The 24,435-nt window shown below is 44.4% G+C and overlaps 1 protein-coding gene across 1 annotated transcript in view; it reads right to left on the bottom strand.

Moving 5' to 3' along the window:
* hectd2 (HECT domain containing 2) overlaps window positions 1-24,435 on the bottom strand; it is a 71,283-nt gene that overhangs the window by 19,838 nt on the left and 27,010 nt on the right. Inside the window, exons 11-17 of the mRNA XM_030071416.1 lie at window positions 23,150-23,246; window positions 22,798-22,905; window positions 21,787-21,919; window positions 18,956-19,044; window positions 11,422-11,486; window positions 10,341-10,434; window positions 5,608-5,682 (exon numbers count right to left, since the gene is read on the bottom strand). Coding sequence (XP_029927276.1) covers window positions 5,608-5,682; window positions 10,341-10,434; window positions 11,422-11,486; window positions 18,956-19,044; window positions 21,787-21,919; window positions 22,798-22,905; window positions 23,150-23,246 — 661 coding nt within the window. The remainder of the gene's footprint in view (window positions 1-5,607; window positions 5,683-10,340; window positions 10,435-11,421; window positions 11,487-18,955; window positions 19,045-21,786; window positions 21,920-22,797; window positions 22,906-23,149; window positions 23,247-24,435) is intronic.

Consider the following 24,435-nt stretch of genomic DNA (forward strand, 5'->3'; position numbering starts at 1 on the left):
CCTAAAAGACTAAAAACTAACATTTTTGTTAAATTTTCGACTTAGATTTTCTCATTTTGCTCTCAGTTTTGCAGTAGCACCTTGGGCCGTGTGCCAGAAAGGTGAAGAAACACCTTTGTCACCTTCAGGCTCACTACACAGGCTCAGAGTTTCTCTGATATTTGACCTATTGTTCACTTTATTGCCATCGACTGGCCCGGCATGCTTGTTTAAGGGTTTGTAGCTGTATTTCCGTTCTTGTGTTGTTTTGTATGGAGTTATTTTATAAAATGAAGGTTTGTGTGGACATTTTTTTTTAAACAGAAGGGAAATGTGCGCATTAGTTTCCCTTGTAGGGTATCTGGACCCTGGTAAGACCAACCAACTATGCAGCAAAGTGAAAATCTGAAAATACGTTTGCAAGCATGTCAAGTCCTATGTCAAGTCAAAATGTAAACAAACCATGGATTTGATTTATATGACTCTGGAAACAGCAAAACTAACGATTGACATCAGAACAGGCAAGACGGCATGTCAAAAATAGACACTGGACGTTTGGTAACGCTCTGGGGAAAGACACACTGGCAACCAGTCTGGACAACCTGATTGGTTATAATGGAAGCAATGTGTTTTTTTCCTATTACACTTGCTGAAAGTGGAGGGACCCAATCAGAACACAGCTTTCATTCCTCCTGACTTAGACTTAGACTGTCACTGTACAGTGTACACCGAAATTTCTCGGCAAACAAGCTCAAACAGACAACAATCAGTAAAAGGACAAATAACAATAAAAGAATGACTCTCAGAAATTATCGCTTCTAATTGTAACAACCCCAGTGCTCTGTTTAAAACCATAAATACTGTCCTTGATGTCCCCAAGTCTATTGGTATTGTTGCCTCTACTGAAATCTGTGAAAGATTCCTCCACTTTTTCACTGATAAGATTGTGTCAACAAGAGCCTGTATTCCCCAGCCTTTCTTTGACCCTTCGATTCCTTTGCCCTGCACATCTGTATTTGTCCAGTTTGAGCCGGTGTCCCTCTCTGTTTTAAAGGACACAGTTAGTCACATGAAGCCCTCTGGTTCCCCTACAGATGCCATCCCACCTCGTTTGTTTAAAGAGGTACTTGCTACCATCGGGCCTTATGTCCTCCATAGCACAGAGTCAGCACTTTTGAAGGTGTCAAATGATATTTTATTGTCAACAGACTCTGGAAAGTTTGTCGTGCTAGTGCTTTTAGATCTGTCTGCTGCTTTTGACACTGTCGACCACAGCATTTTAATCTCCCGCCTTGAGCACTGTGCGGGCATTAAGGGCGTCGCCCTTGATTGGTTCCGTTCTTACCTAACTGACAGAAGCTTTTGTGTGAAACTTGACACTTTGTGTCTCAAACAGCTCCTCTCCCATATGGGGTCCCTCAGGGTTCAATCCTCGCCCCTCTCTTATTTGCACTGTACCTACTCCCCCTTGGTTCTGTTTTTAGGAAGCACAGTGTTTCATTTCATTTTTATGCTGATGATTGCCAGATCTATGTTCCTTTGGCACATAATGCTGTCCACTCAGTCCAGCCACTCATTGATTGTCTCAGTGATGTTAAAGCCTGGCTTTCACTTAACTTCCTGAGTCTAAATGAGAATAAGACTGAAGTAATGTTGTTTGGACCAAGTTGCTGTTCCCTCCCCACAACATTGACCTTTGCTCACTATCACCGTTTCTCAAGGACTGTGTCACTAATCTGGGGGTCAAGTTTGATTCTGATTTTAAATTTGAGAAACAGATCAGCAGTGTAGTGCAAAAAAGCTTTTATCAGCTACGCCAAATAGCAAAGGTGAAGCCCATTCTTTCTAAACCCGACTTGGAGAAATTAATCCACACCTTTATTACATCCCGCCTTGATTATTGCAACTCCTTGTACATAGGAATTAGCCAGGCTTCCCTTGCCCGTCTCCAACTCGTGCAGAATTCTGCTGCACGTCTGCTAACCCAGGCGTGAGCACATCACCCCCATTTTGGCGTCCCTACACTGGCTCCCTGTGCAATATAGAATCAACTTTAAAATTCTGCTACTTGTTTTTAAATGCCTTAACAACTTTGCCCCTCCTTATCTCTCTGACCTGCTTCAGCCTTACTGTCCGCCTCGATCCCTAAGATCAGCCGATCAGTTGTTGCTGGCAGTCCCTAAGACACGGCTAAAGCTCAGAGGTGACAGAGCTTTTGCCGCCACTGCCCCCAAGCTTTGGAACGAGCTGACTTTAAAGGTCAGACAGGCCTCCTCACTTGCTGTTTTTAAATCCCTCTTAAAAACACACTTTTACTCCATGGCCTTTAATATCTTATAATTTATCATGTCAGGGATCCTGTATAAAGGCACTTGCCGTGAGCTTGTCTGTTTCTTTATTTGTATGTTTGCTTGTTTGCTTTGCTTTGTTTGCAAATGTTTTATCTATATGTTTTTACTGTGCAGCACTTTGGCTACCCCCGTGGTTCTTTTTAAATGTGCTATACAAATAAAGTTGTATTGTATTGTATTGTATTGAGTATAAAAATCTATAAAAATAGCAGCTGTATAAATAAAAACCTCAGATAAAGATAAAAACCTCAGATAAAGACCCTGTTTGATTTAGAGCTAATCAACTTGGGTACGACATCAAGTTTGATGAATGTCGAATGTACGATGATCACACCGACTGAATCTGTTTATGACACAAGTCAATATAAAACAAAACATCATCGGCGTACGTGATCCCTCTGCACTGCTGTAGTGGTAAACAATGAAGCTCAGCAAGAATGGAGGCCTTGCAACAGTGATAATATCATATTAGTATTCATTATTAAGTGGTATTATCGTGTTTGGACAAAAATCAAAAGAAGAAGAGGAGGAGGAGGAGAATGTGGACCCGGTCGTTTTCTTCTTTGCTGGAATCCCAAACATTTCATTTTGCTCATTTTACTTCCACCGATGGGTCATTTTATGCTGCGTTCCTATTGGCTGGTTAGTAGACACAGGTCATAACAGCAGACATGTTCTGAGGTGGTTCTCCTAAATTTCTGACACAATCAGAGTTTGTTCCCGGCTATGTTTGATCACCGTGACTCTCACAGAGCGATGTAGGACCTCCGTTTGGACCCACAACCAAAGATTTCACCACATTTCTTTCACATTGGTCATCTTTCAGTGTGTATCCGGCTACTAACTTACAATAAAGTGCTATATTTCATACTTTTGACTTGACTTGGCCTATTTTATGCCACTGGATTTAATACAGTATTAAGGACTAATCTATCAGGATGTAAATCATGACATCATTCTTACATAACTGCTTGAATATTTACTTGTCTTTTAATGCAGCCAGTGTGACTGTCTTGTGTTACAAACAAGTACAATATGTCAACATCAGTTTCAGTTTGCAGCCTGTTATAAAACACTGCTGTCCTTTATTCTCAGAGGAGAGCTCCTCCTCCTCCTCCTCACTGCGAGAACGTTTAGATAACCGGATAACTAACTCTTATGTCCTGCTCCCAGCGGTGACCATTTTTAGTCACAAGAACATTTTTAGTACCAGGTCTCCGTTGTGTCCACACATTCTCCCAGCATGACCTGAGCTCTGGGGCCGCGTACTGCACACACCAATGTAAACAGTAAAACTTTAAAATGCTTCAGAAATAAGGCTGAAATAATGTCTTCTGAAGTAGGAAACACACTCAGCATGTTCATTAGGCATCAAAGACACACACACACACACAGACAGACACACACACACACATAACAATGTGTTCTGGTGAGACATTTTGAAATAAATAAAAAACCCAGAGTGTTTACAAGGAACATTACATTTGGATTTCTTCAGCAGCAAGAGGCAGAACCGGTCAGTCTGCGATGTCAGAGAGCCTCCTCTTTATTAACATAAACATTGGCAGTCCTGATGTATTTTCACAGAGTCAGGCCTGTGTCCCACTGACCCCACTGACCCCAGCCTATACTTAGTGTCTCCTGACAAACATGACCCTGCGGAGGGGCGGGGGAGCGGCGAGGGGACGATCTCAGTCCATCTCCTGCAGTCCAGTTTGAGGTTCGGTCTGTTTACCTCCATTCAGCCAGACTCTCTACACTCCAGAGGGAAATCGTGCACTTTTTCCTGCTCTGCACTGATCTGACGGCTGGAGTTTCTAGTTACTTTGCAGAAGAAGGTTTTCCATGCAGAAAATCAGATGAGCTGCACTGTCAGAGTGTAAACCAGCCAACAGGATATACAGCAGTTAGAGCAACAACATTAAAACACTTCTTACAAGTCAATGCATCGATAATTTCACCGATCTTTCTGAATGCACAACATTTTACTTTTACTGCCGCACTTTTCCATCAAGGTGCAGATGCTTCTACCTGAATGAAGCACATGAGTAGCTTCATCATGTGTCCAGCTTTTTAAACCCACAGCTCCGTGTTGCCTTCACGTGACAAAGCCTTCACGTGCCTGCCAAAAGAGCCGTGACCTGCTGCCGTTGTGCCGGCGCTGTGTTTGATGACACATCTGACCTCTGACCTGCAGTTTTTCAGTAATACCTTAAACACTGATATGCCGACAAGACACCGATAGGGAGACTTGGGTGCTTGTCCGGCCGTGACACGTGTGACACAAGTGCACGTGAATTGTAGTGAATGGGCTAAAACACCTGAGCCTGATATGCACAGCTGGAGCCATCGAAACAAGTGAAACCACACCGGAAACGAGCGGGATTATCTAATCCCACTGGCGGATTTCAATGTCGAAGAAGAGACTAAAGCCTTTTCAATACGATTTCATCAATCAGAACTGCCAGAGCTGATCTTAAATGAAGACTGATTGATTACATCCACACACGACACTTGTACGCAAGCTTAGCAGTCCGATATGACATCCGAATAGTTTTACCTGTGCAATATTTGTTCGTGATTTTACTAATTTTAGCAGTAAAACTCCTAACAGCTGGTCGTTGAGAGCGCCATGATCGCTTTATGCAGAAATGTTCCTCAGGACTCTTACACAGAAAACGACACTGGCAGGAAACCATCGCCTCTGGCTTCTTCACTCAGCGGCTGAACTAAAATTTTGTACTTTCAGTTTCCTTTTTTCTCCTCTATAACTCATAATTATTTTTCCCTTCATTGATCCCTGATCGTGACACGCACAGACTGTGGAAGCTCGCGTTCGGCAGTGTTAGTCATAATGTTTGTCAGTTATGAATAATGATGGTGCTTGTAATATTCAGATTTTGGCCGGCTTTTCTATGATGCATACCTGAGATCGAAGCCAGGCCACTGCAACACGTGGATTTTATGATCAGATCACGATGCAGCCTGGATCTGACAAGTGGAACCGCGGCCTATGTGGCTTGTTAAGATGGAAATCTGTTGCACGGTGCAGACAATTACACCACAAAACCAAAAGACTCAGTTTATTGTCACAACAAAAAAAAGACGTCCGTGTCTTTTAACCATCTAATTATCACGCTATTCTTTGTATCGTCTTGCAGCTCAAACCAGCAAATCCTGGATTTCCCCAACAGATCACCGGGAGGACGGTGCCACAGCGCAGCAGCAGTTCAGCGGGTCTGCAGTGCAAAGCGGGACGGGATGTTCGGCTCTGTACCTGGAAGGTGAGGTAGAAATCTTCCTCCACGTTTCCCTCGTAGCTCAGCAGCTCTCCCAAACCGTGAGCCAGCTCCTGAAAACACAGCGCAGCGCTCGGAGTCAGAAAAAACACTTTGATGAGCACGAAGCTGACAGCAGCCTGGAGCTCACAGAGGCGCGCACATGACTTGGCATTTTTCTGGTCTGAATCCCAAATCATCTGGAAAAATCTGGATCAGGAAAAGTGACAGCTAAAAAAAACCCCAAACTATTCTTTACCAAAATTTCTCAGTAAGTTACAAAGAGGACTTTGCTCATCGCTCTTGGCCTGATTTCAGCTGATTAGAAACTGTCAGTGACCCAGATCGTGGATTTCTGCCATTAGACATTTTTCATTTTGTAGTCTTAACTATTATGCTGCATTTAGAGCTGCTGGGAAAGTCTAACAACAAATATACACACATACATATACATATAAAACAAACAAATATAAATCTTTGTGGTGGCGGTAGCTCTGTAATGCCTTCCCCTCCCTTAACAATTATACTTGGCTGATGTGTCTTTGAGCAAGGCACACCACCAAACTGGCTGCAGTGAAATTCTTAGAGACAATCTAAAGCCTGTAAGGAAACTGACAAAAAGGTGAACCCAAGATGAATCTAATAAAAATGTGTTAATCGATGTTTTTTTTTTTATTATTATTCAGGCTGAGAATTCATGCATTTTAACTCATTTTAAATCATCTTTATAAACATTTATCCCTCCGTCTGGTCATTGGCTCAGTCACATATTGTGCCCTCTGCTCCCCTGCCAGCCATGTCAAACGCAGCAACAGAGAAACCCTTGTGTTGTTTCGCTGACAGGAACGGCTTAGACTGCAAACGCTGTCAAGTGGAAAAAAATGCACCGCCCTTCATCAAGGAGACCTTTTTATCTGTGTGCATTTTTTTTTTTTTTTGGTCTTCTCTTCTGTGATTATCCCTGGGATTATCTACTTGCTCTCTAATCCAGTCTTTCATTCATTCACCTACTACACAGAGTGCCCTCCCCTCCTTGTCTCATGCGTGTCAGCATGTAACGTGAAACTCTCCAAGTTCACAATGAAAAGGGGGGAAAATGTCAGCGCCTGACGAAGACCCTGGTTGTGGTCGAAACGCTGCATTAAATGGGTTACAAATTCAGTAAACACACATTTTTCCTTTTTCATTGCAAAATTATGCTTCATGTTCTCCATGTACAGGCTGCGGTGCATGTGTTGCACAGAGTGGAAACAGTGCGTTGTGCAGTGGGTTTCCAGTGTGATGCAGTGAGCAGATCAGCTGCAGCTCACCAGCAGCGCTCTGATATTTCTGTTGTTACCACAGACGTGACGCAGCAGGCCTCGTATCTGATATCCTGCTGTTACACAACCACAGGGCCTGATTTAGCGCCCGGTAAGCCTCTGAGGACGTCGTTTTCGATCCCACAACGAGGATCAGTTTTGGGGAATCCTCGTTCCTCAGAGGATCCAGAGAGAGAGTCGGACGTGGAGTTAAACTGAACTTGAGCCACCTAAAATACTAAAAGAAAATCCCACTTTCACCCTCGTGCAGTCTATCCATACACATAGTCCCTGTGTGATTTGGTGGGGTTTCCACTCTGTCCTTCATCTCAATACAATCAGGCCATGTGGGTATTTTTGTTTGCAAACAGTGAAATATTTCCATGTGAAAAACTCAACAGCAACATGGCTACCCAATATAATGAGTTTCTTTGGGAACTATTTAACAGCCAAGGAACACCGGCTGTATCTATCCGCCTCCAACGAGTACAAAATAAAGTGGATAGACACAGTTTGCCGATGTTCTTCAGTAGGACATAGTTCCCAGCGAAACAGACTTTTCACGTATCATTTTTGGACAGTTTGAGCTCCATGAATCCCCGCTGTGCCGGGGCCGAGGGAGACAGACTGGAAACCTCAACAAATCACACAGAAACTCTCTCTGGATGGAAACACTGCCCTTGAGCTGAGTGGGAAAATCTCTTTTTTTGTGGTGGTGAACTGCTCCTTTTACGGTCAGGAATGTGGTGTTTAGGGTGCTTAATGTTAGGGGATAAGGAATGAGTGTAATGCAGGGCCGCCACAAGGACCGTGTGTGTGTGTGTGTGTGATAGAGAGAGGAGAGAAAAACAGTTTGGGTCGTGGTAAATGAACTACTATTTATCCAGGGAGGAGTCGTGATAAGAGAGTCGTGCTATTTGCATGCATGCAAGTTCAAATCTACTTCAAGGATAATATCAGGCGACTTCTTCTCTTCGTCACGATGCACCGGTCCACACTTTCAGGTGGAAACAATAAAAACTTCTGCTCGTCCCCATGACTTTTTTTCTTTTGCTGCAAACTTATTTCAAAAGTGCAGTTCCTGTAACCGTATGACGAGATGACGCCATGCAGGGCCGGCCGGAGCGTTTGCAGCCACACAGTTTAGTATTCACTCACTCCACTTTCACCACATTTTTGTTTTGCTGCCAAGTTATTTCAAAACGCAGAGCCGTCCCTATCTGTGTGTGAGAAACTGCTTGAAAAAGAGGCCGAGTGTGTGCATGAAAGAGAGTGTGTGTGTGTGTGTGTGTGTGTGTGTACGTGCATGCTTGACTGTCTGAGGGGGCGTCAGGGAGAGGGAGAGGGACAACGCCCACACTTTTATGTAATCGGGGGGGGGGGGGGGGGAGCAGCCAAAATGGCTGAAGGAGATTTACATCTGGGAAAGCGCAGCGATTAAAGCCGAGCTGTGCGAGTGTTTGAGACGTTTAGGAGGTGTGATGTGTGCCGGCTCCTTCCAGAACAACGCAGTCTGGGGGGAAAAATCTAGAACAATTAAAGTTTAGAGGTCTGAGCAGAGTTTATTTGCACGCACGGAAAAAATAGTGGAAAAATACAGCTTGTGACTGCATGAGACACATCGGCCTGAATAAAAGGTCCTCAGACGCACACACTGAAAATAAAGGAAGCACATAAAGTAACATAAAGCAAATCATGAAAGACAAAAACCAAAATGATGCAGGTTTTATATTTTGCAGCTGCATGAAACTGCATGGAAAAGTTGTGTTGATGCATGTGTAGGGTTTGAATAAAATCTAAAGACATTTTTTAACGAGTTGTCTGTCCGTCCTCTGGGCTGCTGGACTCAAATTCAATCCCAGAGCAACAGATGAAACTAAATTTAGATCCTGCAGGGGCGACGACGAGAGGGACGAGGAGGCTGAGACTGCAGGGAGAGGTGGAAAGTTTTACTCTGGCTCCCTCTAGTGTCATGAGGAGAAACAGCACTGCAAAAATAATCTGCAATTTAACTGTGAAATGGAGAAGTTAGTGTAAAAATTAAAAATAAAGCCACAGTGACATCTTCAAATGTCTTCCTTATTCTGACAAGCAGCCAAAAAAACCAAAGTATTCGTTTAATAAAGATTACAAGCTTAACACCTTAGTGGAACTGGAATTTTTACCTGACAAATAAATAGAAAGATCAATCAGTTATTGAAATTGAAAATATTGAAAGACAAGGCTCAACAAATTTTGCTCAAAAAATTACCAGTTTACCCTCTACATTAATAGCATCAAGATGGATTTAGCATCAAACGCAGCTCTCTGAAGAAAGGGTTTGATAAAAAATAAAATAAAATAAAATACTGAAATTATATAAACTTGACTGTGAAACATCTCCACCTCAGCAGGTCCTTCAGTCTCATCCTCATCCTTGTCTTGTTTTTCCTCAATTTCCTTTTCCTTCCTTTTCAATTCTAAAAAATTTTCTTAATCCCAGTTGGCTGAACTGCCATGTTTCAACAGATTTATTCTTGTGGGATTAGCTCATCCCTCTGGCAGATTTTTGCGCCTTGTTGGAAGAAAACCAAGATTTTTTTTTTCTTCAGTGAGAAACGAGGGAGAGAGAAAAGTGGGAGGGAGAAAAAAAGGTTTAGTTTCAGTCATTTACCGAGCAAAAATCCCAATAATTGTTTGATTCCAGCTGCACTGAGATCACTAAGATGCTAAACTGCTAAACAGGGACTGGGCAATAAATCCATATTACTTCAACTTTATGTTTAACTCGATGGAAAAAACGGCTTAATTGTAAAATCAAGATAAAGACAAACACACAGCAGCCACACGCAAAAACTCCTTAGTGAAAGCCTTTAGTGCAAAGCAAAGAAAAAAAATGTACATTAAAATCATGAAATGTGAAAGGTTTTGGGGAAAAAATATCAAGATTAAATTTTTTTGGCCACGCCCTGGTCAAAACAATAATATCACATGTTTTTATCACGTCTTTTGTCTTGTCTTGACGGCACTTTGACGCTGTTCTGAATTTCTGAGCGAGCTCCATCTAAATTTTTATTGTTTTATTCTATTCTTGTTTCTCCATTTTCACTAAGCTTTAGGCTTGGCAGGTCTCTGTTTTGCTCCTCTAAAATCAAAGTAATATTGGGGTTTTATGTTTTATGTTTCATTGTTTTGCTTCATTTAGGATGACTGTGACTGCACTCATCAAGACTGACTGTGTGAGAAATGAAAACGTATTTGGTTCTCCATTATCTTTGACACAAAACTCCTTTCTGTTGAGTCAAAATCCTACATAAGACTGGTGTCCAGCTCCGCCCTGCTTCACACTGCAGGGAGCTGACCAGTAAAACCAGTAAAGTCCTCCTCTGGTTCCCACTGAAGCTGTTCACGCGTTTCCCTGCCTGAGGTTCACCGAGGCGGAGCGTCCTTACCGGCATGATCTGCTGCAGGTCGTCCAGGGTGGCCGTCGCCATGCCGACAAGGGCGTTTTGGTCACATGGTGCAGTAGGCGGAGTCAGGAGCTTCCTGTCAGGGAAGAGGAGAGAGAGAGAGAGAGAGAGAGATCACCGACGGAGGTCGCCGCTGAAGATTTTCTCCTCCGTCTCGGCTTCCAACAGGAAACACGTGAACGAACTTCTCCGTGTAATCCCAAATTTTAATGAGGCAAAAGTTTATCAAGCCCACAGTGAGAAGCAATTATCCACACACCAGGGCTGCATGTGTGTGTGTGTGTGTGTGTCTACACTGAAAAAAAAAAGTCATTTAGTCTCATCTTCAGAGTTCAAACCTTTCTTTTCTTCTAACAAGGTAAAAAAAAAAATCTGCCAATGGGATGAGATAATCCCATTTGTTTCCAATGCTGATCAACTTGTCTCCTTGAATCAAGAGTCTTTTTCTGCCTCATTCTGCCTCGTTTCAACACATTTAGATTTGCTCCCAGAAAAAACCCTGAAACAAGTGAAACTGCACTGGGAACAAGTGGGATTATCTCATCCCGCTGGCGCATGTTTTACTGTGAAGGAAAACAAGATGTGAACGCTGACGATGAGGTGAAACGCTGAAGTCAGCTCCGGTCGCAGCCTTCGAACGAGCGACTTGAAGATCAGAAACTTCACCAACAACGTTTCTGCAAAAAAAGGAGCGAATCGACCTGATAATCCTGAAAATGTTGAAGATCCTCGAGGCGGATTATCATCTGTCACTTTGGTTCAAAACTGAGGCTTGCAGCTGCGTCCCAAAGTAATGAAGTGGTCATTATATATTACTATTGTGTTTTATTTTATTATATATAATTGACTTTTGTAAAAAAAAAAAAAAAAAGGACAGAAGAGAAAACGAGCTGCTGCTACTGTGAGAAACACTGTCTTGGAAAAAGGTTAAAAATCAAATGATACAATGTGACTATAATTAGTTACAGTCATAATTTGCACTCAGAAAATCATAAATTATAATGTAATTAATTATAATAATTATAATAATCAATGTAAATGTGATTATGACAGACACACCCACCTGTAACAGTAAGGAGGGAAGTGGATGTCCAGAGCGATGCTGTTATAAACTGCTAAGCCCATCAGCTGGTGAACACACTGGGTTAAGGAGGAATACTGGCACACACACACACACACACACACACACACACACACACACACACACACACACACTCAAACTGGAAAAATGTGCATAAATAATATAACTTTGCACCTGCTTTCTAACAGAAGCCTTTTTTTCCTCCCACATTCACACCCAATCAGTCTATTCATATATCCTGCAGGTATTTCAGTGTAAAACACACACACACACACACACACACACACACACACACTGCTCTGTGGCTGGATTAAAGCAGGACTGCTCTGTGTCAGAAGCAGCCACCATAAACGCTGCACATGGAAAAAGGCATGTGGTTCTGGTCCAGCTCAGATGTGTTTGCCTCCGCGGGGCTGGCTGACCGCCTCGTCCCCTCGCAGGAAAAAAAAAATATATATATATATATATATTTAAAAAAAAAAAAAAAAAAAAAACTTGAAGAAACCTGTAAAGTCGGTCACATGACCTGCTGGACCGAGACACAGGCGGGTTCAGGTTCAAGTTCATTCACCATATGCACAAATTTAACTGCGATGTAACGTGGTGTGGGACTTTAAATGTGCTGCGTGTCTCATTTTACCACATTATATTATTATTATTATTATTATTATTATTATTAAATTATTATTATTATTATTATTATTATTAAATTATTATTATTATTATTATTATTATTAAATTATTATTATTATTAGAGAGGTGCAGGGGAGGCAGGCGTCCTGGCTCTGTCATGTAAAACTCTTATTTCTGAGGCCAGGCGCTGCTTCCCAGGTTTAGATGCAAGATGGGCGGGGCCTCTGACAGCTGTCAGCTCTTTTCCAAACCCTCCTTTAAATCGCTTCACTGAATTTCTGAAAACTGCTGATGTCGAAATAAAGCCCGCAGCGGCTGAATGTGTCTTCGTTTCAGATCGACGGCAGTTTGTTTAAAAGTTTGTCGGGATTCTCCAGAGGCGGCGAGTCGTTCCGGACGCTTGTAATTTGCATAAAGAGGCGTCGGCCTCAACTTTATGCAAATGAGGAGACGCCGACGCGGCGCTACCAGCATGCATCACACAGCTGCTTCCATAGACAATGAATGGGAAGGGTGGAAATGACTCTGATAGTGTGTGTGTGTGTGTGTGTGTGTGTGTGTGTGTGTGTGTGTGTGTGTGTGTGTGTGTGCATGTGCGTGTGTGTATTGGCTCGGAAAGACCAGCCAGTTCCTTTCAGACTATAAACTAGTTCAAAACAGACTAAATGGTTTCATTGTGTAAGTCTGTGTGTGTGTGTGTGTGTGTGTGTGTGTGTGTGTGTGTGTGTGTGTGTGTGTGTGTGGCCAGGCGATGGGGCGTTAATGTACTGAATGTCCCGTCCACCTGCAGTGTTTTATGTCCGAGGGCGGTGGCTGACTGAGTCTCAACACACACACACACACACACACACACACACACACACACACACGTACACACACACACACACACAAAGTGTTCGCAGCTGCCACATGTGGTGTCCATATGTGGCGTGTACAGTATGTACTGTATGTGTGTGTATGTGTGTATGTGTGTGTGTGTGTGTGTCGGAGTATAAATTGAGCACTACTTACTACAGGTAGGCGACACACACGCGCACACACACACACACACACACACACACACACATATAAACATATCCCGCCCCCACTCATGGAAATAAGGACAAATTGTACTATTACCACATCCATTACAGTCATTAAGTAGACATCAACAAACACACACACACACACACGTACACACACGTACACACACACACAGATGCAGTCTCTGTGGAAACTGTAGATCCTCTGCATCACATGAAGCTTCACTCCACTGAAGCTCCCCACCAGAGAAATGCAGCGAGCTGAGCTACAATACAATGACAACATGGAGCTCAACTACATCAAAGATACTCTTTTTTTTTTTTTTTAAACATTGAACCAACTTCATTCCAAGTCACTGCTCTTAGTGATCAATAAAACTGTCAGTCAAAAAAATGTGCAGTTCAATAGTTGATGAAACTGAGCTCTCTCTGCTTTTACTGCTACAAACCACAAACCACTGCACATAAGAACAAGAAGCACGTTAGTGTGTGTGTGTGTGTGTGTGTGTGTGTGTGTGTGTGTGTGTGTGTGTGTGTGTACACCTGTGTTTGCATGTCTGCTAAATCTGGGGTGAGAGAGAGAGAGAGATGTCCGGACAGGTACGTGACGTCACCAAGAAGACCGTCTGTCGATTCGAGTCGATTTCAAACAAAACATCTGCTGCGTTTAAGGTCGAGAAATGCCTGGGAAAATGTAGCTTCCTTGGTCGCCGCCGCACTATTTGATCAGTAAAATAGTTTCACCACTAAAAAGCTGTTTGGTTTAGAAAACAGCGACGTTACGAGCACGCTGCTGACAAACGCCGCTGCTGCCCGACCCTGTGGTTGCCAAAGCAACTTCCACAGAATGGACACACACACACACACACACACACACACACACACACAGTGATATCCAAGACAGCAGAGAGCTCAGAGGCCCTCGCTCATTCATCTTCTCTTTATGGGACAGGCTCTGTCTCCACTGAACCACCAATCACACTGAAGGGGCGTGGCCTGCAAGTAGCAACATGGTCGTGTGTGTGTGTGTGTGTTTGTTTGTGTGTGTGTGTATACCAAACAGTACCAAACCAGATCTATAATGTAGCGATTAGTAAACTATCCAATAACAGAATCACAAACGTTTTTTTTTTTTTTTTTTAAATGGAGACATCTGATACCACAGTTTACTAACAATAATAATGGTGCATTTAAATTAAATTATTTATTTTTAATTAAAGTTATTTATATTATTTATTTATTTTTGCCCCGTGATTACCGTGTTTGCAGCAGTGTGGGGAGCCAGCGTGTGCTTCGCCTCTGCAGACCCGTCACGTTCGGGATGGGACAGAAAAAGCTCCAAAAACTTTGGAGATTAAGAAGGAAACATTTGGAGCAACAAAACCTGGATTCTGCTTTTTGACACAGATCTGTACAGACACAGACGGAGCCGCTTGTCCGTACCCCGCCATCATTTTCTCTGCGTTTGTGCACGTTTTCAGGAAATTTACGGATACGGACAAAATGGAGCAGCAGCCGATTTAAGAGAGACCGAACTATGAGCAAGACACGAAGAAGAAAGTTTTTAAAATGATAATATAAGAGAAAAAAATTCTCTGTTCTCCTGCGGCGACGCGTTTAATGACCTCACAGGCCGCCGTCCTCCTGTGGCGACGCGTTTAATGACCTCACAGGCCGCCGTCCTCCTGTGGCGACGCGTTTAATGACCTCACAGGCCGCCGTCCTCCTGCGGCGACGCGTTTAATGACCTCAAAGGCCGCCGTCCTCCTGCGGCGGTGCGTTTAATGACCTCACAGGCCACCCCTTTCCTGCGGCCACGCGTTTAATGACCTCACAGGCCGCCGTCCTCCTGCGGCGATGCGTTTAATGACCTCACAGGCCGCCGTCCTCCTGCGGCGGTGCGTTTAATGACCTCTCAGGCCGCCGTCCTCCTGCGGTGACGCGTTTAATGACCTCACAGACCACCGCCTTCCTGTTGTGATGCATTTAATGACCTCACAGGCCGCCGTCCTCCTGCGGTGGTGCGTTTAATGACCTCAAAGGCCGCCGTCCTCCTGCGGCGACGCATTTAATGACCTCACAGGCCACCGCCTTCCTGCTACGACGCGTTTAATGACCTCACAGGCCGCCGTCCTCCTGCGGCGGTGCGTTCAATGACCTCACAGGCCACCATCCTCCTGCAGCGGTGCGTTTAAGACCTCAAAGGCCGCTGTCCACCTGCGGCGGTGCGTTTAATGACCTCAAAGGCCGCCGTCCTCCTGCGGCGACGCATTTAATGACCTCACAGGCCACCGCCTTCCTGCTATGACGCGTTTAATGACCTCACAGGCCGCCGTCTTCCGGCGGCGACGCATTTAATGACCTCACAGGCCACCGTCCTCCTGCGGCGGTGCGTTTAATGACCTCACAGGCCGCCGTCCTCCTGCGGTGGTGCGTTTAATGACCTCAAAGGCCGCCGTCCTCCTGCGGCGACGCATTTAATGACCTCACAGGCCACCGCCTTCCTGCTACGACACGTTTAATGACCTCACAGGCCGCCGTCTTCCGGCGGCGACGCATTTAATGACCTCACAGGCCACCGTCCTCCTGCGGCGGTGCGTTTAATGACCTCACAGGCCGCCGTCCTCCTGCGGTGGTGCGTTTAATGACCTCAAAGGCCGCCGTCCTCCTGTGGCGACGCATTTAATGACCTCACAGGCCACCGCCTTCCTGCTACGACGCGTTTAATGACCTCACAGGCCGCCGTCCTCCTGCGGCGGTGCGTTTAATGACCTCACAGGCCGCTGTCCTCCTGCGGCGGTGCGTTTAATGACCTCACAGGCCGCCGTCCTCCTGCGGCGGTGCGTTTAATGACCTCACAGGCCACCGTCCTCCTCCGGCGACGCGTTTAATGACCTCAAAGGCCACCGTCCTCCTGCGGCGGTGCGTTTAATGACCTCACAGGCCACCGTCCTCTTGCAGTGACGCGTTTAATGACCTCACAGGCCACCGTGCTCCTGCGGTGGTGTGTTTAATGACCTCACAGGCCATCGTCCTCCTGCGGCGGTGCGTTTAATGACCTCACAGGCCACCGTCGTCCTGCGGCGGTGCGTTTAATGACCTCACAGGCCATCATCCTCCTGCGGCGACGCGTTTAATGACCTCAAACGCCGCTGTCCTTCTGCGGCGACGCGTTTAATGACCTCACAGGCCGCCGTCCTCCTGCAGTGATGTGTTTGTTTGTCAGGAACTTTGGATTTTACGCTGCCCTCTAGTGGATTTATTGCTGCACATCTATGACAACGCAGAGGACGCATGGAAGCATGTGGGCAGCGACGGAAGTGGACAGATTTATTTTGGGACGTAAAGTGGAACCTAACGTGTGACGCTCCAGCTGCCAAGCGGGAAAACGTAAAACACTCGACACACTCGAGTAAATCCACCAAGTTACCGTCCGCCTCCTGTCTGCTCTGCTCCCGGCGGCTCTGTGCTGATGCGGCGTTACCGTGACGACCAAACACCAACGAAGCAGCCTGATAAATAAGCTCCTCACACAAACACATGTGGAACATGCATGAAAGCCCCACACACACACACACACACACAAAGGACACACACATTTCCCACCATTCCCTCTTGTCTCTTTCTTTTTTCTTTCTCTCCCCCTCCATCTGACTGCTCTCCTCACACATTCACACTCTCTCTCTCTCACACACACACACACACACACACACACACACAATAACCTGGCTGGGAGCAGGCAGCTATTAGGTTATATAACCTTTTGACAGTTCCCAGCTGGCGAGTAACTGAGGCTAAGTACTGGATCTTTCTCTATTCACACACACACACACACACACACACACACACACACACACACACACCATGCACATGATCCTGGAAATACACTTTACGCAGAGCAGCCACTGCAGCAGAGCGACTCTGCAGGATTTGAGGCTGCAAACCTGTAATTCCCGTCTGAAAAGTTTACACAAAAGTAAAAAAAGAACGTGTAGAAATAAACTGCAGCGCGTCAGCGGCGTCCAGCTCTGTGCTAAGAAATACGGTCCATATATTTTTGCTGATGGGTGACTCTAATTTGGGCGATTTTCATATTTTTGGCGCGGCGGGAGGATATTTTGCTCTCTGTGATGCTCAGTCTGAGGAAAGCTTTCACAGGAGCTGCGGTCCAGCTGAAAGCAGGGCTGCTTCGCCTGTAAAGGTTTGGAAATAGAAGGTCCTGACTCGACACACACTGCAAAAGAAGAAAAAAACTGTGCTGACGAGACATTTAATCTCATCTTCGCCGTTCAAATCTCGCTTTTTCTGCCAGTGGGAGGAGATCATCAGACTTGTTTTCAGTAGAAATGTGTGAAATGAGTAAAGCAGATCAGCTACTAGGACCAAGAAGACGATTTAATTTATAATAATTTGAGTTTTTTTTAATCAAAGTTTTTCTTCAGAGAGCTGCGTTTGATGCTCTGACTGTGGAAGGTCATCAGTTTGATCACTGGTTTATCTGGGACACACACACACACACACACACACACACACACACACACACACACACACACACACACACACAGCATCTCCTTCTCCTGTGCTGGGTTTGTGTGTGAGAGAGTGGTGTAAAGGACAGGAGAGAGAGAGAGTGTGTGTGCGTGTGACAATGTGTGTGAGTGTGTGTGTGTGTGTGTGTGTGTGCGCCTCTAGACAAATACCACAGCCAACACGTGTAAAAACCTGAAACTGTCTAGAGTTATTTCTATAGAAGACAAACTTTATGAAAACGATGAATGAACTATAATTATGAATAAAAGTGGAATAAAAGTGGATAAATAAACTTTGAGGAAATGCTTTCATCACTGATCAGCTGATTGATCGTTGGTTGACAGACAATTAACTGATTCCAGTTTCCATAACTGACTAATCATTTCATTCAGTTGTCCAGTAAAAACACCAAACCAAACACTAAGATAAAGTTTGTCTTCATTTTCTCTGTGCATATCTTTATTCAATTAATATTTTGTTGTTGTTGTTGTTTTTGGCTGCTGGTCAGACTGAGGAAGACGACACTTTGATCACTTTGGCTTTATTTTTACTCTCAATGCACTGAATGATTAATGAATTAAGCAGAGAAAATAATCAACTGATCAATCGACAGTGAAAATCATCACAGGTTGTGTGTGTGTGTGTGTGTGTGTGTGTGTGTGTGTGTGTGTGTGTGTGCATCTGGATGTGTTTATGGAAATGTTTGGTTAGTGCAGTGATTTTCATACGATGAGCTGTGTAATAAAGGAGTATAATCTGTTAAAAAAAAATGATTAAATGAGATCAGCGCAACGCAGGGCAGCAGTGTGTGTGTGTGTGTGTGTGTGTGTGTGTGTGTGTGTGTGTGTGTTTTTCTGTTCATACAGGAATCCTATCATTTTTTAAAAGCTCTCCAGAAACATTAACTCAGCACTGAGTCCCGGCCCACGACCCCCTGCGTTATCAGAGGGCAGAAGAGCCTGAAATCACCGATAAAAACGTCGTCTTTTTAACGGGGTTTACACTCGGGACAGGAAACTGGAACGCCAAATCCTCCGCCGCGCCTCGGTGACGCGTCGCGACCGTGACCGCAGCAAATCCACGAGCAAGGGCGGAAAGATTGACGTGGTGAAACACAGGCCTGTGACCACCAGGTGGCAGCATCCAGCAGGACCAAGGCGGCACTCCATTACCATGACAACAGAGCGTTGAGCTTCCCAGTAAACCCAGTAAACAACCAAGAACACACCAAGTGAACCGAATACACACACACACACACACACACACACACACCTGCACAGAAATAAATCCATAAATGAAAGAATAAATAAGTAGATAAATAAAAAGGATACAGTCCCGACCAACTGGAACTCAGAATAGTTGTCACACTTCCAACTGCTGAACCAATGGCAGCGCGAGTCCTTCAGGTAGGTGAACATGCCTGGAAACACACACACACACACACACACACACACATTACATCAATAATCAGCAGCCAATCAGACCGAGTAATGAATCAGTGACTGAATGATCAATCGCTCCATCAAGCCATGCAGAGTGAAGGAGGGATGGATGGATGAGTGGAGGAAGGAAAGAAAAGGGAGAATAGAATCCACACCTCCCAAAATGAACTGATTCCTAAAAAAAATTAAATTAATTAATTAAATAAAATAATACATTTATAAAAAAAAAAAAAAAAAGCAGTAAATTTGCAAGAAAAAACTCACAAACTTCTGAGGAAAAAAAAACAAAAATTCTGAGATGATAAAGTCACACATTTGCCAGAAAAAAAACTCTGAAATTCTGAGATTAAAGTCGTAAATTTCAGAGAAAAAAAAAAAAAAAATTAAAATCCCAATCTCCTCCTCAGCATGTGGACTCTGAAGAGACGCCGCCGTGACTCGAGCCGATTCAGAGGAAAACAATCAGCAGGATCTCCTTGTTCCTAAATCCCGTTGCAAATCTGATGAGGTCATCATCATCATCATCATCATCATCATCATCAGTATTACTGGTGCTCTGGTTGCTGCCGCTGAGCCTGGCAGCAGCCGGCAAACAGCAGCAGTCTGTTCTGCCTGGAAACAGACATCAACACTGTTCACATCTCCCAACACGGGAAACTGACACCGCCGAGGCTCTGTGTGTGTGTGTGTGTGTGTGTGTGTGTGTGTGCACCTGCCTGTGTGAAGCTGTGTGTGTGTGTGTGTGTGTGTGTGTGTGTGCAGTCGGGGGTTTCCCCTCCGCTTTTAATGAGGGGAACACAGCTTTCATTGAACGTGTTGCTCTGGGCCGATTTCCCCTGGCAGCGAAAACACAGACGACCGCGGAAACGATGGAAAAGATGGAAAAGATGGAAAAGATGGAAAGTGTGCAGAGAGAGAGAGAGAGAGAGAGACAGACACACAGACATCAGCTCGCCTTCCATCTAAATATCGCCACACAGATCACAATGTACTGAGAACAGGTTAGTACTAACTTGGGTAAAACATCATCGATATACAACTAAAAAAAAAAAATAAATCAGCTTTTCAAGTCACAGTTGAGGCTCTTATCGACGCAGAAATGTTTTCAGAAATACTTTTGGAAATGCAAACTCTCCCCAGCAGCCTCGGCGTTTGAAAAGTGTTTTTCTGTTAAAGCAGCACGATGCAAAACTCATAACCTAACTATCATTTGTCAGAAAATAATCATTTCAGCACGGGCTTTCTTATGTAATATTTGTTTCTCTCTGAATAAATGAACAGTAAAACTCGGTTACCAAACGTGTGACAAAGAAAAAGACAGACACTTCTTTTCTTTTCCTGTTATTTTTTCCTTCTTTGTGTTTATTAAGTGGCAGGTCATTGCAGGGTCTTCAGAAAAAAAACATTTTTTTTCTGCAAACTTGAGAAAAACAGTATCATAATTTTTTAAAAACTTTCGAACACAATGTATCTGTAATTTTGCTCTGCCTGTGATGCATGAGACTGATCAGATTATTCAGAAAAAACAGAGCTCAGGGTGTCTTCAGCAGCCAATCACAACTAAGTATTAAAAAAAAAGCTGTGTAATAATCAGTAATAATTGATTCTTGAAAGACAATTTCAGTTTTCTGGTCGGTGTTTTCTCATTTTAAATCCAGGAAGTCCGTTTATCTCCTTCAACGCAGCCAAACATTAAGTCAAATTCATTTTCAGGTTATTGTTCATTTTCCAGCAGGTCATTTGATCGACAGAGACGTAACAGCATCTGGAGCGGAGGCTGACACGACGGGGAGGAAAAAGGAGGAGAGGATGAAAAAGAGACGGAGGAGAAGAGTCGGTGAGAGGAGGAGAGATATTTAGAGAGGAAGAGTTTCCAAAACCAACAGCTGACGCTCCTCTGAGCCGTCTGACTTCACTCATAAAATTTATTTTCCATTCATGTCCTGTAAAATCCTTTCCTCTTTTCTATATTTTCAGTAAAATATTCCTCGTCTTTGCGTCAGACGCCGTGCCGCTCCGCTCCGCTGCAGCGCCGCATCACAGGAACCCGAATGTTCCTCTTTCAACGCCACGATAAAAGATGTTTTTCACACAGATTTGGTTTTGCTCGCCGGCTTCCAGCTTCTCCCAGACGCTCTCCGACTCCAGGAAAAGCAGCACAGCTGGACTCGGTCCTGATTGGCTCCTCCGACTGAAATCCGTCCAATCGGGTCAAGTTTGAAGCTGGAAAGCGTCCGCTCAGCAGATTTACTTTGTCTGAATGAGAGGGGCTGCTGCCGCCGTCGGCCAATCAGAGTCCAGGATCGGGGCGACTTAAGTCTTCATGTCTGTTTCCTGAATTCAACATTTCTCTGCAAAGCTCATGGAGAGCATTACGGTGATGCTGAACCAGAGAACATTTAAGAACAAAATCATAAAAACTAAGAAGAAAACTGAGTTATTTAGTGTTTGATTTGGTTTGGGCAGTTTTTCTTTGCCCTTCATCGTTTTTTGGCAACAGTGTGCATGTTCATGTTCAGAGAGTCTTAAATCAGAATCGCAAAAATCAACAAAAAAAACAAAACAAACAAAAAAATTTAATTCTGCAGAACTGCAGAAAGTGAACGGATGACTGATCATCACTCCCTGTTGGCTCCTCTGTAAGTGACATGACATGGAAATGAACAGAACCTCAAGCAAGTCTGTGTGTGTGTGTGTGTGTGTGTGTGTGTGTGTGTTACCGTAGTCGGTGTGGAAGATCTGTCGCACCAGCAGCAGGAACCACTCCTTGGTCAGGCCTCCCATGTCGAGGCCGGCCTCGCCCACAAACGTCACCCGCAGCTTCTTCTTCAGGTCGCACCTCTTCCTCGTCAACTGGAGGAGGAGGAGGAGGAAGAAGAGGAGGAGGAAGAGGAGGAGGAGGAGGAGGAGGAAGAAGAGGAGGAAGAGGAGGAAGAGGAGGAAGAGGAGGAAGAAGGAAAAGAAGATTCAGTCCAGTTCACTTTAACTCATTTAATTCACTTAAAAAAACTCAAAACTGAGGTGAGGAAAATTTGGGGCAAAACTCATATCAGTGACTCTGTTTACCTGCACACCATATTCTGATTCAGGTCAATATTCTGGTTAAGTTAATTTTCTGAATAAGGTGTTTATATGCGCTGCAGCAACTGGAATATTCTGTTTCCATGTAACTTGGCATGTTCCTGTGTTTTGGCGTATTCCACGCTCTCATGTAATGCGACACTCAGCACGCGTATAGGCGTCTGGTCTGCCAGAAATATAGCAGAAGAAGAAGAAGCAGCTGATATCCTCCATGATATTTTCAGTCTCTGATCAGCTGAAGGCAGCCTGCAGGCTCCTGGCTCTCGCTGCTGGTCGCCATGTCGTTCTCCCCGCTTGCAGTAACCATAGCAACAAAGACGCCCCAGGGTTCCTTGCGAATCGAGCATGCGCAGACGTGACTGAGTATTCCGGTTCGGGGCGTTTTCAGATTAAGGCGTTTACACGGCACAATATTCTGGTTGGAACAGGCACATGCCAGGACTCTGACTGGGAATATTCTCCAACCAGAATATGACCTTAATCTGGTTCGGTGTGTTTACATGACTCGTGCACAACTGGAATATTGTGGATAATCTGAATAATACAGGAATATGGTGTGCATGTAAACATGGTCTATGACTTCAGTGTGTGTGTGTGTGTGTGTGTGTGTGTGTGTGTGTGTGTGTGTGTGTGTGTGTGTGTGCTCTGACCTCATCCAGTGAGTCGCTCAGCAGCTGTGCTCGTCGTACTTTAATGTTGAGGAACAGCAGGTTCATGTCCACTCTCTGCCTGCGAGAAACCTTACTGACCAGGCTTTGCTGCACACACACACACACACACAGACACACACACACACACACACAAGCACATGCACACACACACACACATGCACAGTATATATACATCAGCATAAAAAGCATGTGGGTGTATGCATGATATATGTTTACTGTATACTGTATGCATGAAGTCTGTGTGTGTGTGTGTGTGTGTGTGTGTGTGTGTGTGTGTGTGTGTGTTTGTGTGTATGTGTGTGTGTGTGTGTGTGTGTGTGTGCTCCCTCACTCTGGCCTCACTGATCATCTGCTGCTCGGAGTCTCTCTGAATGATCGCCTTCTTCACCACCGTGGACAAGATGAAGGGAAACTGGCAGAAAGAAAACCTGCAGCACGAGGAGAGGAGGAGAGGAAACAAGGACACAAGGATAGGTGAGGAGGAGAGTAAACAAGGACACAAGGACACAAAGGAACAAGAAATGGTGAGGAGGAGAGGAAACAAGGACACAAGAAAAGGTGAGGAGGAGAGGAAACAAGGAAACAAGGACAAAACAACAAAAAAGGTGAGGAGGTGAGGAAACAAGGAAATGAGAAAAGGTGAGGAGGAGAGGAAACAAGGAAACAAGGACAAAACAACAAAAAAGGTGAGGAGGTGAGGAAACAAGGAAATGAGAAAAGGTGAGGAGGAGAGGAAACAAGGACACAAGGAAAGGTGAGGAGGAGAGGAAACAAGGACACAAGGACACAAAGGAACAAAACAACAAAAAAAGGTGAGGAGGTGAGGAAACAAGGAAACAAGGAAATGAGAAAAGGTGAGGAGGTGAGGAAACAAGGAAATGAGAAAAGGTGAGGAGGAGAGGAAACAAGGACACAAGGAAAGGTGAGGAGGAGAGGAAACAAGGACACAAGGACACAAAGGAACAAAACAACAAAAAAAGGTGAGGAGGTGAGGAAACGAGGAAACAAGGAAATGAGAAAAGGTGATGAGGTGAGGAAACAAGGAAGCAAGGAAATGAGAAAAGGTGAGGAAACAAGGACACAAGAACACAGGGACACAAAGGAACAAGAAATGGTGAGGAGGAGAGGAAACAAGGAAACAAGTAATGGTGAAGAGGAGAGGAAACAAGGAAACAAGGACACAAGGACACAAAGGAACAAAACAACAAGAAAAAAGTGAGGAAACAAGGAAACAAGGAAATGAGAAAAGGTGAGGAGGTGAGGAAACAAGGAAACAAGGAAATGAGAAAAGGTGAGGAGGTGAGGAAACAAGGAAACAAGGAAATGAGAAGGTGAGGAGGTGAGGAGAGGAGGCAGCCTTCTGGAAAGACGCTGCATTCACAGGTCAAGACCGAAAAACGACATTTTTGGGACGGGACAGGAAAAAAACAGAACTCAATGACACCAAACAACAACAACAACAACAACAACAACAACAACAAAAAAACTGACCACCAAACCAGGAGGGGAGTGTTTGGAAACAGCATCCATATTTATGTACTCACACAAACTAATACACAAAAAGAGGACGTGTTTTACTTCTTTACTTCTTAGTTGTTCAGTGAAGTCAAATCATTA

Source organism: Myripristis murdjan, chromosome 15 (genome assembly GCF_902150065.1).
Source record: "Myripristis murdjan chromosome 15, fMyrMur1.1, whole genome shotgun sequence".
In the NCBI taxonomy this organism is placed as follows: Eukaryota; Metazoa; Chordata; class Actinopteri; order Holocentriformes; family Holocentridae; genus Myripristis; species Myripristis murdjan.